We start from the raw sequence: 17,159 nt of genomic DNA, 5'->3' as shown, positions 1-17,159 counted from the left end.
TGTTCAGGCTAGAAAAATGGGGGGGGGGGAGCTACAGAACTCATAACGTGGTATTATTGGTTTTATTTTACGCAGTCTAAAGATAAGGGGCATTTAAAGGCTTCCTAGATTTCCATTTTTCGTAGGCATAGCTAATAATTTTAGTAGAGTAGTTAGCTCTACCAATTTTCATTGCAGAAATTGAGGAATCTATCATTGAGTAGCATCTTCAACACAGGTTCAGTTGCAGTTGCTGACATTGTTTGTCTTTGGTGAATTTAACAGGCACAATTTTCTGAAACACACTATTGTGACCAGAATTGTCATGTCTAATGCTGCAAAATAGGTAGTTCTACATTTTTGTAGATAACGTTATACTTCTATGTGCTCAGTTCATCTTTTGTTCTAACAGTACACAGAAATGAAACATGAATTATACTACATAAAGTACACTATACCAGTTTTGATACATATTTGAAAGCCTTATCTGAAAACCAGCCATAGTACTGACCTTTTCTGCACTTTTTGGGGAAGATATATAATTCTCCATAACCAAGTAATGAAGTTGGTTGTATGTTTATTACTCCCTCTCTTATATACAGTAAAGAATTATCTTAACTCATGGATTGAAGCCTCTTGCTTCCGGAATTCTAAGTTCTTTATCGGATGTGGAGCAAAATGGTAAAATAATAGCTGCCACGTTTGTATAAGGTAAAACAAGGCAGTACTGAAATCAGCAAGAATACTGAGCATGGTGATACTGAGGTAGATTTGTACTACGGCTGGTTTTTTTATATTTCTAAGGAGCAGCATTCATATGTTCACTGTACCTTGAGAATCATCTCAGGAATGGGGTTGGTGAACCTGGCAATTGACTATGACTTCTCAGTATGAAGAGGGATTCCTTTTTGTTTAATGACATGTAACAGAATGCTTATGAATATGGAAGCTTGTGCTATATATTGTTATTATTACTCTTCTTAACACTATTCTTACATTTAAAGCACATGTAGTTTTGTTTCCCTACCATGTGTATCCATTTATAGAGAAAGAAAATAGAATAGACTAGGCTCTTTGTCCTGAATCTCTTAAAAACATAAAAAATTCTCCACCTCTGTAGAGGCTCACCAAAACTAGGTGACTCAATCCAAGTCACCTGAACCTGCATACAGCTGGAAAGTGTTCACATGCAGCTCTTCTGTTATCACAGTGTCATAAAAATGGTAACAGGACTGTGCTAGTACCAGAATTGAGGAAAAATTCAAAGGCCGACTGTGGGAGGAAGCACATCAGCAAACCAGCATCACCAGTCAGCTCAGCACCATCAGCAGCACATAGCCGCAGGAAAGTCATGAGGCACTGAGCCTGGGGAACCATAATCTCACTGCTGTATCATATAACTACATACCCTACAGGGGCCAGTCAGAATCAGAGTCCCCTGTGTACAGGAATACATATGAGATGGTCAAAACAAATTCTCAGGAAACTTCCCTCAGGCCTCAAAGTAATGAGCCTAATGTTCAGCTCTTGGTTATCACAACTCGAATCACCCTGCAAAAAATCTTATCCACTATTTGCCTTTGCTAGCGAAAGAGGATCTGCGAGAGACAGAACCACTTCTTTCAGTCGCAGCTCATGCTGGTGCTGTTGCCTTTTATTTCATCAGGGAAATAAACCTTTCAGAGACAGTCCTGTGTGCACTGGTCAGGCACCTCTAAACTGACTTCTCTCCACTGGGTTGGAGCAAACTTTCTTTCAGACAATTATCATACAGCGTAGCTTTATATAAGCCCAGTTTATTAAGAAGAGAAGCTTTTAGGGAAATGAATGAGTACAATTGTAATGACATAGCTCCCTGCTTATTAAAAAAAAATTTAGGCTTTGATGTGTATAATTCAGTTTTCTGCAAGGAGCAGTGAAGAAATGCAGGTAAAATTTGATAGAAACAACAATGTATAACACATGCAGACAGAAAGAAATCTCTTCCTGCCGTAATCCTTCAAAACACTAATGACATATGCTCTAACATTATTGTCAAACAGAGAAACAGCAATATACTGTGCTCTGAGGCAATGTCAAAGATGCCTGAACCTGATGTTACTCCCTTGCTAACACGGCACGACAATGTTATTAAATTAGCACTTTACAATGATTCATACTCTCTTCCTATTGTGCTGATTTTGCCCAGTCCTGCTATGGAAAAAATAGCCTTTTTAAAGTACCAATCTCTATCATTAAGAATCAATTTTCTTCCAGTCATAGGGTTGCCCTAGAAAGGAATTCCACCTTAATTAAATAATGTTATTTTTCCCATTAGATTCAAAGAACCAAAACTTGATTACACAAGCTTTGTCTCCTTTCTCACGTATAAATATTTTCATCGCTTTACAAGCACAGAAGGAAGCAGTCAATGTGCAAGGGATGTACATGAGTGTGTGGAAGAGGGGGACGCTGCTGTCAAAAGGGAGGCGGGGACATTAACTTAGCAAGGGTAAACCTGAGCAAAAGCTTCTGTGGGAAAGATGTGCTTCCTGCATAACTGAAGACCTTTATCTTGCCTAGAAAGGAAAATGGCATCAGGCTTGTTACTGCAAATAGATATATTATATGCCACTTCTGGTCAACACAAAGGAAATGAGGACTGGAAAATTAAGAATCCGGTGTTAGTTTACATTTGCTATATTTGAGGGTCAGATGTTTTGCAAGAGATTTGGTTTTTTTCATTAGAAGCAAGTATGTCTGATCTTTACCTATTTATTCCCCCCTCTCCTCAGCATATCATATTTTGACCACAGGAACGGGATATGCTGGTTTATTAGCAGAACTCAAACCCCACATCAACTGGTGACACTTTCTAAAAAGTGCGTATTATCCACCTGAACTCAGTGAAGACCTTTAATACAGGACACGTTCTTAGATTGTTTCTTGCCCTGAGTCTTTGTAACTTCGACATAACAACCTGCCTGTTTACTTTCTGTATTTCAACCTGGATAAGCCAGGGCCAACTTACGTTTTGTTTTATTGCATTCATGCATATTTTGGGACTCATAGAAACATTCTTTCGCAGTTTGCCTCACAGAATCAGAGAATGTTAGACATTGGAAGGGATCGCTAATCCATCTAATCATCTCATCGAACCCCCTGCCAGAGTAGGTTCACCTGAAGCAAGTTGCGTCCAGGATGGCGTCCAAGTGGGTTTTGAGTGTCTCCAGAAACAGAGACTCCACGATCTCTCTGAGCAGCCTGTTCCAGTGCTCTGTCACCCTCAAAGTAAAGAAGTTCCTTTTCATATTTAGATGGAACTTCCTATATTCAAGTTTGTGCCCATTACTTCTTGTCCTGTCACTGGGCACCACTGAAAAAAGACTGCCCCCATCCTCTTGGCATCCCTCCTTCAAGTATTTATAAGCATTGATAAGATTCTCTCTCAGTCTTCTCCAAACTAAAAAGTCCCTCAGCCTTTCTTAATAAGAGAGGTGTTCTAGTCCCCTAATCATCTCCATAGACCTTTGTGTGCCTCCTCCAACAGTTCTGTCCTTTTTGAACCAGGGAGCTGGAGCCCACAACTGTACACAGTATTCCAGATGTGGAACGACCCTGGGGAACATCACTTGCTCTAGACCTCCAGCTAGACTCTGTGCCACTAACCACAATCCTCTGAGTAATATCTTTCAGTCAATTTTCAATCCAACCCATTCCTAATGCTTCATTTCCAATGACATGATATGTTTGACAGCTTTTATTTTCCATGCATTCCTATAACTCCCTCTTTCATCTTCCTTGCCTTTGCTCTTTTGTCCCTCCTCCTACCATGCAGCCTGTCCTGCTGATACACTCACAGGCTTTACACCCACTGCTCACTTCTTTTAGTCCTGCTCTGTCATTTCCTGGTGTCTCTGGAGGAACTAGTAAGCCTTTTTCTCTGCTCAGGGCTCATCAATGTTATCTCGAATAAGGAAAAAAAAAAAAAGGAAAAAGAGAAAAGAGATAGAATGTACTTCTCCCTTGCAGAAAGCTCATTTCCCTTTCCTGCTCTAAAAGCAGTTTTACAAGCTTCCTCAAAACTCTGCTGCCCTGCTGACACCCTTCCTGATCTCTCAGGGAGCCTCAGCTTCTGAGGAGCATCCTGCCTCTATGTGTGCCACAGCTTCTCCTTGCTCCTCAACAACGCCTCAGTCTAGACTGAGTCCAGCTGGAAGGTTACTGCAGAGATAATTTTCCACAGCTTGCTTCATCCCTCCATTACTTCTCTTAAGTTTCTTTCAGTGAAATTCCACTACTCCATTCACCTGCAAGTCTCACTGTGCCTTGTCCTACCTGATTTGTCCCCTCCTGCCAGTATGAGAGTGCATGGCTGATGAGCCACCAGTGTATCGTCAGCCACTTAATAGATTTCAAACTTACTACACACTTTCCTCTTTTGCTGCCTTTTAGGAGAATTTTCCACCAGATAACACAAAGTTTATATATTATTCTGGTTCACAGCCCTTTTTAGGGCTTTTCTATTTTGCCTACAAAAAAGCTGAGAATGACTAAACAGGTGTGCTGAAGCCACAAACTAGTACTCCCTCTCTTTTTTCCTGTCTTTCCCCTCTTTTCTGTCCATGTGGGTTGTCTGGCTTGTTTTGTACTTTGAAGACTAGTTCTTTTGGACAGGAAGTTCTACTTTGCTTTGCAATCATACTGTCCTCAGCACTGTTGGGGATTTTAAGTGATATACTGTTAGAAACACATTTGTGCATGTGGTTCTAAAGACAGTCCAGCAAAGAAATTCCTATGACAGTACATGATTACTCACTGCTCCCATCTCTTCACAAGGGCATGCGACTATTTAATGTCACCTGTGCTTCTTAATGCTAACATTACGGATTTTAAGAGTACCCTATTCCAATTATTATTAATCCTCGAGAGAAGCAGGGAACACTAATGCTATTCTACTGATCTAAGTGCTTAAATACATACACAGACCACCTTTCTGTAATATTTGATTACCTTGCAATGTTTAACAGAATTATCCTGGCAACATCTTTCTGAAATATTTAAGAGCTATTGTTTGTATAGTACAGGCAATAATTGGCATGAATTAAGCACTCTGCCAAAGGTCGTACTGTAAGTCTGCAACAGAGCAGAGATTTTGAAGCTGGAGTCCTAACTGCATAGCTGTATTATTGCATCTTAATAACACAGCTATGCTTCATGATGTTTTAAATCAATCTGACAGCATCAGAGCTTGAAAGGTATTATGTATGACGCAGACTTTGCAGATTCCCAAATAGTATACATTTACCGTAAGTAGTATGGGTGGATAATTACATATTACAAATTTTAAAGCATGAAATAATAATTATAATGATTGCATGAAGCATATACTCAAGTATAAATAAAGGAAGGAACAAATACGAATTAAGACTAATGTACAGCCCATAAAAGTCAATCGACAGGATCACTATGAAAATGGTCAATACTTTTGTGTAAGTTTACTTATGGTTTTGTTTATTTGGTATGTAAGTTACCATCAATAATGTAGATACAGTACATAATAAATGCTTTTCCCCCCACTCACTTTACTGGAATAATATTACACAGTTCATTTTTTAGAGAGCTATATAACTAAAACACAAATTGGCTAAGGTGATGTCTTCACATTAGTCTTATTCCCATAACTCAAGCACTTAGTTCCACTAAAATCAATAGACTTGTGAGTATGTAAGTGAGGAGTAAAAGACAAGCATAATAAATACTTTTAATCCTGCGCTGGCAAATAGATATGTAATTCTGTCACACTTATCTCTGAAGCTGATCTTTTATTTGCATATTTTCAAAGTTCTAATCTACAAATGGATATTAATTTGTCGACTTTTGCAAGAACAGCCTTGTGGGAGTGGGGGCAGGTCATGCATAATCAAAGGGTAAAATACAGGCAGAAGGAAGATGCAGAGAATTAGAGCTCCATTTCTCTATGAAATGCAATTACCATTATTATACTTTCCTTGTACCACACAAAGGCCTTACTGTACTGGGTGCCATCCACATTTAGAAGCTTTTTGAGAGATCCAGGAGATCCCTATCTATGCAAATGGTACAGTGTTTTACAAATTGAACATGAAAAATTTAGACACATCTCTGCAACACTTGAGAAGAGGCACAGAGAGAAGAAATAACTTTCCCAAGGCCGCTGTGGTGGACCTGGAAGCTGAACTCGCTGACCCAAACCACAGCTCAGGGCTGAACTGAAAAGATTTCTGCCTTTTGTTATAAGACAAGGGATCAATTAAAAATTATGATGAAGAAAATTGTACATTGTCAGCAAGTTTGCTGATGACACAGAACTGGGAGGAGTGGCTGGCAACCCACAATACTATGTGGCCATTCAGCAAGACCTAGACAGCGTGGAGAGTTGGGCAGGGAGAAATTTTATGAAATACAAGGGCAAGTGTAGAGTCTTGCATCTAGGAAAGAACAACCCCATGGACCAGTATAGGCTGGGGACTGACCTGTTGGACAGCAGCGCAGGGGAAAGGGACCTGGAGGACCTGGTGGACAGCAGGATGACCATGAGCCAGCAATGTGCCCTCGTGGCCAAGAAGGCCAATGGCATCCTGGGGTGGATTAGAAATGATGTGGCTAGTATGTTGAGAGAGGGTCTCCTCCCCCTCTACTCTGCCCTGATGAGGCCACATCTGGAATATTGTGTCCAGTTCTGGGCCCCTCAGTTCAAGAAGGACAGGGAACTGCTTGAGAGAGTCCAGCACAGAGCCACAAAGATGATGAAGGCAGTGGAACATCTCCCTTATGAGGAAAGGCTGAAGGAGCTGGGTCTCTTTAGCTTAGAGAAGAGGAGGCTGAGGGGTGACCTCATTAATGTTTATAAATATGTAAAAGGTGAGTGTCAGGAGGATGGAGCCAGGCTCTTCACAGGGATGTCTACTGACAGGACAAGGGACAATAGGTGCAAGCTGGAGCATAGGAGGTTCCACAAAAACTCAGGAAAAACTTTTTCCCTGTGAGGGTGACAGAGCCCTGGCACAGGCTGCCCAGGGAGGTTGTGGAGTCTCCTTCTCTGGAGACACTCAAACCCACCTGGATGTGTTCCTGTGTGACCTACTGTAGGTGATCCTGGTTTGCAGGGGGGTTGGACTAGCTGACCTTTCGAGGTCCCTTCCAACTCCTAACGTTCTGTGATTCTGTGATCCACAGTTAGACTTAGACATTGATGGGTGTGGGTACTTGTGAAACTGCAATCTTGTGACCTGTTTTTAGCTGTGTGACTGCAAAGCAGGGATGCACATACTATTCATACACCAACAATCACCTCAAGCACTGAAGTTATATGCCAAGATTAGCAAGGATGTACATCCTGCACTGTGTCCTTGCCTGGCACTGCCCTCGCCACAGTGAAGGGGCAGCTATATCTCCTATCTTTTAGGGGTGGGTGGAAACTTCCATTCAGCTTCCACTGTATAAATATTATATAGAATGTAACTCAGATTTCACAAACCAGTAGCAAATCAAATCTCCATTAGTACCACTGACCTCATTCTTTACCTGGAACAATTCTCTCCAGAGCACAGTAATTTAAGTATATCTATCCTTGATAACCCAAGAGTCCTGAAAATGAAATAGCTTCTCTGATTTAAGCAGCAAGAATCAATAACCATTAAGCACATAAGGACACTTTGATGTGCAAATCCCTTGGGTATCCAAGTCATGCTATCACCAGACCAGTTCAATTTGGCAATATATAGGCATCAAAGGCAGGCAGAGTTGTGGTCCTTGCAGAGCACATTAGATAGACCAGGTGCTCAAGGTGTCATAGCTCTGTAAATTAGACTTCCCTGGGAGAGAAGAATCAAGTGGAGAATTTGGCCCGGTACGTGAGAACAGGCTGCACTGAGGGCTAGTTTTCAGCAACAAGACAAATGAATGAGCTGTGTCTGAAACTATGCTTTTTTTTCTCCATGTATCAGCACAGTATTAAATTGCTGTTGCTGTCAAAGTGCAATGAAGCTAAGATCTCACCTTTACAGATTCAGTTTTCACACTCACAAAAAATCAAGGAGGGCAGGAAAGGAGAGAGGTCTATAGAAATGCATTCCCTACGTGTTTTCCCACACCCTAGAGTTTCACACAAAGCAGAACAAATCACGCTCTTAGCAGTTCTGTTCTGTTCCATACAGCTGTGTGCTGCAGGTGGTGCCCTAAAAATATGTTTGTTTATTTTGTAGCACTGCAGGTTGCAAAGCTGCACTTAAGAATGAAATAGATTCCCCTCTCTCGCATTCTCCTTTCTCTGCTCTGTACTCCTCTCTCTTTTTAACTTGCTGGAAGATGGTAAGATGCAGACATAAAGTGATAACAATGTGGTTCAGTCTCAAAAGAATCAAATGGGAGGTACTGATATTGAGCACTGAGTAGAAGCTGGCAAGCATGGTGTATGGCACTGAGATTTTTGTGGCCTACCGCTTCAGAAAGGGTGACATGGGAATGGCTACAAGACAGATATAAATGTGCATTATATGGTCATTTTTTATATCTATGATACAAGGATTGATGTACTGATAGGCTTTACAGATGCTGAGGCTTCCACCAGCAGCACCCAGTGCTCTAAGTGCTCTGTGTCATGGGACAAAGGAGAAGTTGTGGCTGCTTTGCCTATTATCACTGTGGATTATTCCAACCCTGCTTTGCATACATAAATGTTAAATACTCAAATTGGCATAAACCTTGTTTAGCCAGAGCATTTTGTTGCATACATTAGTTCTCAAACATTTTTACCCCATTCTGAAGATTTTCTAATCCGTGAGAATTCAGCTGGTCAAAGTAGAGAGACTGCTAAACTTAATTCTCTGTTACTTCTTCAGTGTGAGCTAAACTAGCAATTTTGTCTAGTTGTTTGTTTGTCCTGAGGAAAATCCGCTCCTCAGGAGAAGCTGGCAATATATCATTGTATCATCACATCTGTCTTTCTTTAGTCTCCAAGGCCATTATTATGCAATGAGCATCAGCATTAAGGACTCTCCTGACCATTGGGATCATTTAACCTTCCAGTTGCTTTACATACTACTTTGTTTGAGCAGTAGAAGAAACAAAAAATCTCCAGATTTCACTCTTAAACCCCTAAAATTTATGTTGACTTGCACAAAATTAGCAGGAGCATTTCTTTGGTTCACAGTTTTGTGCTGTTTGTTTGTAGGACACATTCCTCTGAAGAGAGAAGGTCTCTTGGAGACTGAGTATTCTGCATCTTCTCAGCACAGTATTTGTCTACAATGTTTGAGATATTTCACAACCCACCTTGAGACTTGCTTTCTAGAAAGCATAAACCATGGGGGGTTTATAGCTTTTATCTGAGCTGTCATATTCTTTCCACAAGTAATCCACCACAAATATTACATCTATGCGAAGCCTAACCTTTTGTAGCTTACTGGCAAGCTATACAAAATACACTCAACATAACATTTTCGAAGACTGATATAAGTGATTCTCAGTGAAGCTGAATGTCTTTGTAACATTTTATCAGTAGGCGGTAGAAAACATCTTAAAAACATACTGCAGTGCCACCAGTCCGTGAAAAAGCCAAGATCAACACTATCTTGATCATTGTCACGAACATACAGAAATACAAATAGAAAGCAAGTAACCAATTTGTAGGTTGCAATTTATAGTTTTACAGTTAAAGTGCAAGATCCATTTAAGTGCCCATAAAAGAAAATTGAAAGGAAAGATTAATTTCTTTCTACTAACTGGAGATAAATCTGATCTAATGCTTGAGTTTGTTGCAAGCTAGTTTGCTGAAAACCAAGCAAAATCTGCTCTGCTAACCTTGTGTTATATGTCACTAAGCAATACCAGCTGATTCCTCTGTTCTTCACCACATTTAATATCATAGTGAATTTATGCTAATGTTTCTATTACAAAGAGAACTCCATGCCCATAATTGGAAATGTGGAAATTATGTAAACAGTAAAGTTGCAAGCAGCAGGTTTGGAAAATTGACACATACTTATACTACATATGTCTTTACCCATAATAATCACATTTACAGTAACATGAATGGAAATATATAAACAGCTGTGGTTGGCTAAAGCTAGCAGATTACCAATGGTTTGTTGTTCTGAACCACTCCCCTGCCTTGTAAAGAATGACTTTATCTAGAAATACAGCTTTCTTAAGGCACAAAAACACAAAAAAATTTGTTGCGCCAGGAACAGAATTGAGCTTGAAATATATATTTTCCTTGAATTTCTTATTCATAATTCATTACATAGAAAATAATAGGGCAGAAAAATAAGACTGGATATCTCCTTTGGAAGGCTTGAGGGTAGGAAGGCTCTACAGAAGGACCTGGACAGTCTGGACCAATGGGCCAAGGCCAATTGCATGAAGTTCAACAAGGCCAAGTACCAGGTCCTGCACTCGGGTCACGACAACCTCAAGTAATGCTACAGGCTTGGGGAGGAGTGCCTGGAGAGCTGCTCAGTGGAAAAGGACCGGAGGGTGCTAGTGGACAGGCAGTGCCTGAACATGAGCCAGCAGTGTGCCCAAGTGGCCAAGAAGGCCAACAGCATCCTGGCCTCGATCAGAAATGGTGTAGCCAGAAGGTACAGGGCAGTGGTCATTCCCCTGTACTCGGCACTGGTGAGGATACAGCTCAAAGCCTGTGTCAGTTTTGGATCCCTCACAACAAGACAGACACTGAGGTGCTGGAGCGTGTACAAAGAAAGGCAGTCAAGCTGGTGAAGGGTCTTGAGAACAAGCCTTATGAGGAGTGGCTGAGGGAACCCAGCCTGGAGAAAAGGAAGCTCTCTACAACTGCCTGAAAGGATATTGTAGTGAGGTAGGGGTCGAAATCTTCTCCCAGGTAGGAAGAAATGGCCTCAAGTTGTACCAGGTGAGGTTTAGAATGGATATCAGGGAAAATATCTTCATTGAAAGGGTTGTTAAGGGCTAGAAAAAAAACTATCCAGGGAAGTGGTTTAGTCGCTAACCCTGGAGGTACTTAAAAGATGTGTAGATGAGTTGCTCAGGGACATGGTTTAGTGGTGGACCTGACATTGCTAGGTTAATGCTTGGATTTGATCATCTTAAGGGTCTTTTCCAACCTGAACAATTCTATGATTCTACGAGTTAAGCTTGACCGATAACAAATGCTTGTAAATAAAATGCAGTTCTGGATCTGGCTAACTAAATTTCCTCTCTCTTTGCCAGTGTGGTCCCTTTTTGGACAAAACCTCAGAATGTCTTGAACAAAAGATGTATACAGAAGGAATTATGTACCCAGGCACTGGTCCAAATTCATATCTGTAGTAACAGTTTTATTTGCAGACATATATATCTCTACCTGGGCATAAACATGCACCTACCCTTAGAGCAAACATAAAAATGCAGATTGTTATTCAGTGTAATTACTTCAGTGATTATGCCATCTTTCCATCTAGGTGAGAGACAACAGAAGGTAAAATTATTTGTACAGGTAAATATGGTTGAAAAACCTATCAATTTTCCCCCAAACAACCAGTTTTAGTTCCTTATGCATTTGCTGCAGTGTTAACAGTGGATTCTTATTTTCCTGAAGAGGTTTAAGATTTCTGGGTTTGATTTTCATACAAGCGCAACATTTTGTTCCTTTGGGACGAACCTTTCCCAGTCTCCTCCAGCGCATATTGATTAATACAGTTAAAGAAAAATTGATCAGTTTTGAGTCCTGTGCACTGATCAGTGAATATATTTTTACTGTAGAAAATGTCTCCTTCATTTTGGCTTTTCTTTTATATCCAATTTGGCTTTCACAGCAATAGCTGTAACTTCTCATAATGTCACTACTTATATCCTATAGTGTAATTTGAATGTAACCAGCTGCAAATTATTCGTGGTGTAGTCAATAGTCAAAATGGAGGTTAAGAAAAAAATGTTTCATGTGAGCAGTTCTCACAGCAATAAACATGTATGTTGGAGCTTTTCATGTACAGGTGTATTGAACTAGCTGCAAGACAACAGACTTTCATACCAAAACTAACACTTAGAGCCAGGCTTTGTGAATGGATCCCACAATATTCTGCTATTCTGGTAGTGATGTTCTGCAAGAAGAAATCTAGAAAAGATGGTGAAAGCAAAGCTATCTAAACACTTACTGCAAGGAAGATCTGGAGAGAACTGTGAGCCACTTCTATGTACTGATATTCAAGAAAACACCCCGAGACAGTGATATAGCGATGATCCTCTGGTGCCCAGTCTGGTGCTGGGGTTACTGAGGTCACGGTGCAGCCTGGCCCATTCTCCATCCACCAAGAACGATGCATTGAGATATTAAAGGTCAGAATGAGATCTGTTTCCTGCAAAAGAACAAGTGAAGAATTAATGCGCTGGGATGGTACTTGATGTCAAATGCCTCAGTAAGATTTCAGAGGATGCATAAAGAAGAGCAGTGATAAGACTGCCCTCTCACTTGAAAGTTAGTCGAGCTTTCCTGCAGCAAGCACTAGTGGCTGTACCTCAGCAGGTAGAATTGGTTTGGGGCAGAAGAACAATCCTGCAAGCCAGAATCTGTTCCTAAGCATTATGGTAGCCTAGATTACAGCAGTTGTTTCTGTTACATTGTCCATTTTCCTGTGGAAACCATAAGAATATGCATATTTACACAGCCACCTCCTTTGCTCAGTTCCTAGAAATACGGCCCATATTTTGGTGGTCTGATGTACCAAACTGTAAAAGAGCCCTCAGCATCCAAGACTTGCTAGACTCTGTGTGGGTCATCTGCAAGAAGTTTTGTCTCATGGACCCTCTGAAGCAGACCTGGGCAGCTCTACTGAAATATCAGAGAAGATGTAGAAGAAGGATTCTGCACGTTTGCTTACAAACAAAACCTCTTTGTGACATGTCTCTAATTTCTGACTTCCTAGGAGTCTGCAAGGAAACAGCCAGGGAGTGCTGCCTTGTCTGAAGACTGCTTAGCTTGTTCAAAAGGAGGGGCAGAGTCCTGCAACCTTTAGCTCCCATGCAGCTAGTGCAATTGAGTAACAAGTCAGCCATGCTCTCCATTAAGATTGCATTTATAAATAGTTCATAAAGGATTAATAAATGATTAATATACATCATAAACAATACTACTGATATGACTGTCATAAATTATCCTTGGTTGCACATTACTTGAGGGTGTTATACATAGTTATAACAAAACTATGGACTTTGTGGATTCTGTAATAGCCTACAGTGTTTACCAACCCTTTATAAATAATTTATAAGTGTAACCTCATTGTAAAGTGTAACTATCCATTCTGTGTGCACATGTGCTCAGTCATGCAAAAAAATTTGCTTCTAAGTAATATCTTTGTAGAGCCAAACTCTCCCCACACCTAACCTACATTTTTTGAGCCTGTTGGTGACATTAATAATTAAGATTCTCATAAAGATTTTAAAATGTAACCATTTAATTAGGTTTACCATGCCAAAAGGAATAGAACGCCATTTTTTTCAGTCCTACTTATTTTCTCTTTTTGCACTAATTCATGCAAAGATAATTCCATCCAGAGAGGTTGTGGAAAATGTCATGACTGACATATCAGTTGATCCATGATTACACTTGACACTATAGTGTAGCTGAATGGTTTTTTTCTTTAAGTTGCTGTTCTTATCTAAAAGTGCAGAAGTTCTGTATGTTTAAAAAAAATTAATTACTACCCCGCATAAGCACACCTGACTATCGGATGAAAGGAAGAACCTCGGTTTTGCAATGAATAATTACCCTACATTCTCATAACAGTCCAATCCAGCAAATAAGCTGTATGAGAAAATGTTAAGATTCTCCAAACGAAATTAGTCATGCAACTAACTTCAAGCATTTAAAGGTGGTTAAAGCAACAGTGAACATTTGTATAAACTATGCAAATTTCCCCAGAATAGACATATTTACCTATGACTTTAAGTCTTCAGCCCCAATCTCTTCTTTTTCTGGACCCCTCTCCACCAAAACTGCAGACACTGGGAAGTGTTTGACAGACGTTTCTTAGATGGGCATTTTTACCTTACACCCAAGCTAGATTATTTTTCTTTCTGGAGTCAGCCCCTCAGTAGCACACTGGTCTTCTCACTTGGTGTAAGAAGTTGAAGAAAGGGTATCTTTGGAGTAACTTTGCTAAAAGTAATAGATTTATTCCTAAACTAGAATTGGAATCCATCACATTGTTGTTAGAAAACTTTAAGTCATCCTAGTTACCATGGAAAATTCTTAACCTCTAGTCTCCTATCAGAGATACAGCACGAATGAATAGGACTCATTGTCTGGTTCTATTTTATTATCTGCAATACTTACAGAAGAATTGTGATGCACTAAAAATATTTTACAAAGTGCAGGCAAGGGGCAAAAAATGTAAACATGAAGAAAACTATTTTACTGTGAGGGTGAGAGAGCACTGGCACAGGCTGCGCAGGGAGGGTGTGGAATCTCCTTCTCTGGAGACATTCAAAATCCATCTGGATGCGTTCCTGTGTGACCTACTGTAGGTGATCCTGCTCTGGCAGGGGGGCTGGACTGGATGATCTTTTGAGGTCCCTTCCAACCCATGACATTCTGTGATTCTGTGATCCCTGACAAAAAACGGGGTAAACTGGCTTGCAGGAACTGAGTGTTATGCATCTGCCAAATGAATTCAAAACAAATCAGGAGGAGCTAAACATAAAGCTCAAAACTGGACTCTGTGGTTAGAATATCATTGCTCTAGAGACAGTTATGTCTGCTTACAAGCAGTGCAGTAATCCAAAACTTTACATGTTCAAAGCAGAAGTAAATTTCCAGGTTACATCAGAAGTATTTATAATTACTTATGTATATGTAACTTCAAAAAGTCCAGTTTTCTTCCATCCTTGAGTTTATCCTCAGATGATTTTCTAAAATAATTCGTTATTTTTAGAAAATTCTCTTGCCCTCAAATCATCTTTTGGCAGTTAAATTGGATGCTATGATTAGGACTAAATAATCTTGTTCTGTTCAGGAATAGTCTTTTAGTGTTTGCCAGGAAAAAATTAAAGATCTTTATCAGATCTATACTCTATTTCTATCTCCAAGTAATCAGTAAAATGCTGTGCTGTTTCCTCTGCTCATAAAGTAGACCTGACACCTGTCACAGACATGTTCTATTCCATAATTCTTTATAATGATAAAATAAAAATCCTCCTAAAAGCCCCAACTTAAAGACCGATGAATAACATGGTTGAGAAGGCTTTCAATGAGCATAGCTACTACATAGTGAACTAGTTAACAAACAAGATCAGCTTCAGAAAGCAAACCAATAAGCAGACATGAAATCTCTTTCTGGTAAGATTGGACATCATCCATCCATGGCTCAGGTCAAACTTGTCTGGAATAAGAATGATAATGAAATCAGATTTTGATGAGCCCCCATGTTAAGTTTGACTGTAAATTCCTCTCCCTAAAGTATGTGGGATAAGAGTAAATACAGAAGGAATCTATTAATTACAAATTCAGCTGCTGCACATTTAAGTCTTCTCAGGTATAAATTGTTATGAGCTTTGAACTTACCTATAACCTTCAAATCATGGCCCCCTATATGCAACAACATTAGCCAAGCAGTCCCTGCTGCTTTGTAGTGAAGGTCACTCAGCTTACAAAAAAGTTTTACTTCTTAAGAGAGAAAACAGTTATGGACTTGAATCTCCTTCTACAACTGTGTAAGCCAAGGAGGGGATGATGTATCTATCATTAACATCTCTTACACTGGAAACATTAAGAGCTATTTTTGGACAAACTCCACTTGCTATTTACTTTGTTCACTGTTTGAACACAGGTTTAGTGGGCACAGACAAAGTCTACACTGGAAGCTGGGGATTTGTCGTACTCTCCAGTGTATTTGCCGTCTGTTTTCTTTCCAACATATGTGGCTCAAACGCTATTCAGAGAAATGCAGAGAAATGGTCTGATAAGCCTTGAAGCTATGAAACTTAACAAGAACTGTTGATACAAATTGAGCATGCCAAGACAGTGTTGTTCACAGCCTGTATGTCAAGGAAGATTTCATTATCCTAAATTCAACAAACAGCTGCTTCCTTTATGGACACAGAGATACATTTGTGTGAGCTTTATAGATGATCGCTGTGCTGCTTTTGTAAATTCTGCTGATTGTTAATGAAAATTGGTGCATTAAAGTAGATTTTGCTAGTCATCAAGGATGAAAAAACAGAGGAAACTAGTAGGACATCTTTGCTGACATTCTTAAGATGTGCTGGTAGTTTTGGTGGTCAGGAGAAGTGCTTCTGGATTTGACAAAGACTTAGATCTTGGAAACTAGAAGCTGTGGCATCTTCAAATTTAGTTTGTAATTCTATTTCAGTTTAGTTTGCAGAAAAATTTGAGCTATGATGATTCCATGCCTGTATTTAATACAGTAGATAACAACTTTCGCTGGGGTTAACTGCACAGTAGTTAATATTTTCTGGCTGAGGACAGCTGATGACAGAACATGGCAGCAGAAAGCTTTGTAAGAGCTGCCAGAAATGAATACAACCTTGTTTGCATTAAGAAGCAGCATGAGGACAGCAGCACTTAAAATGAAGATAGCTTTGTGTGCATTGTATTACTTTGTTAGTATTACCTATTTATCATTACATTACATAGTAGTAAGTATATTATTTCTATGTGGTAATTACAATATATTGCTGATCCCAAACACAGTGCCAAGAGAAAAGAAAAAAAGAGGCAGTAGTGATTCAGGGTGATTCTTCTGAAAGTCCAGAAGATGTCACAGGCTCAGGGAAATTAAATTGTATTGACTTCAATGGCTGTGGCTTGCCGTGTCATGGGAAATAAGTTTCTTCCATTTTTCTAATTAGGAATTGCTGAAATCTGTGCAAACCTGCCAAGCTTCTGTACAAGTTTTGTCAAACACAGCCTTGTAACCACTTGTTTCATTTTTCAGACTCAAACTAGCAAGAACAGGCTGCTTGGAGACTGAACGATCACACAAGGTTTCAGTGATAAAAGATCAGGGTCTGAAAGCATTTGTAGTTCCGGAAGCCTCAGATGCATAGAGGCCTCTGCAGGCATTTTTTTCTTCTGTTATCTCACTTTTACACTAAAACTAGCTGCCATCAGGCAGTGCTATTTTCTCATGCAAGCAGACCTTTTTACTGTCTAAAGAAAAAAACTATACTTACTGAAGGGTCAAAAT

The 17,159-nt window shown here is 39.8% G+C and overlaps 1 protein-coding gene across 1 annotated transcript in view; it reads right to left on the bottom strand.

Moving 5' to 3' along the window:
- LOC104278875 overlaps positions 1 to 12,305 on the bottom strand; it is a 40,723-nt gene extending 28,418 nt beyond the window's left edge. Inside the window, exon 1 of the mRNA XM_009875988.1 lies at positions 12,111 to 12,305. Within this exon, the coding sequence (XP_009874290.1) occupies positions 12,111 to 12,278 (168 nt within the window). The 5' untranslated portion in view covers positions 12,279 to 12,305. The remainder of the gene's footprint in view (positions 1 to 12,110) is intronic.
- Positions 12,306 to 17,159: the final 4,854 nt, after the last annotated feature.

The sequence above is a fragment of the Apaloderma vittatum genome, unplaced genomic scaffold (genome assembly GCF_000703405.1).
Source record: "Apaloderma vittatum isolate BGI_N311 unplaced genomic scaffold, ASM70340v1 scaffold7649, whole genome shotgun sequence".
Classification (NCBI taxonomy): domain Eukaryota; kingdom Metazoa; phylum Chordata; class Aves; order Trogoniformes; family Trogonidae; genus Apaloderma; species Apaloderma vittatum.
The sequence above is the reverse complement of the archived record's forward strand: the minus strand, read 5'-3'. Positions and strand labels throughout refer to the sequence as shown.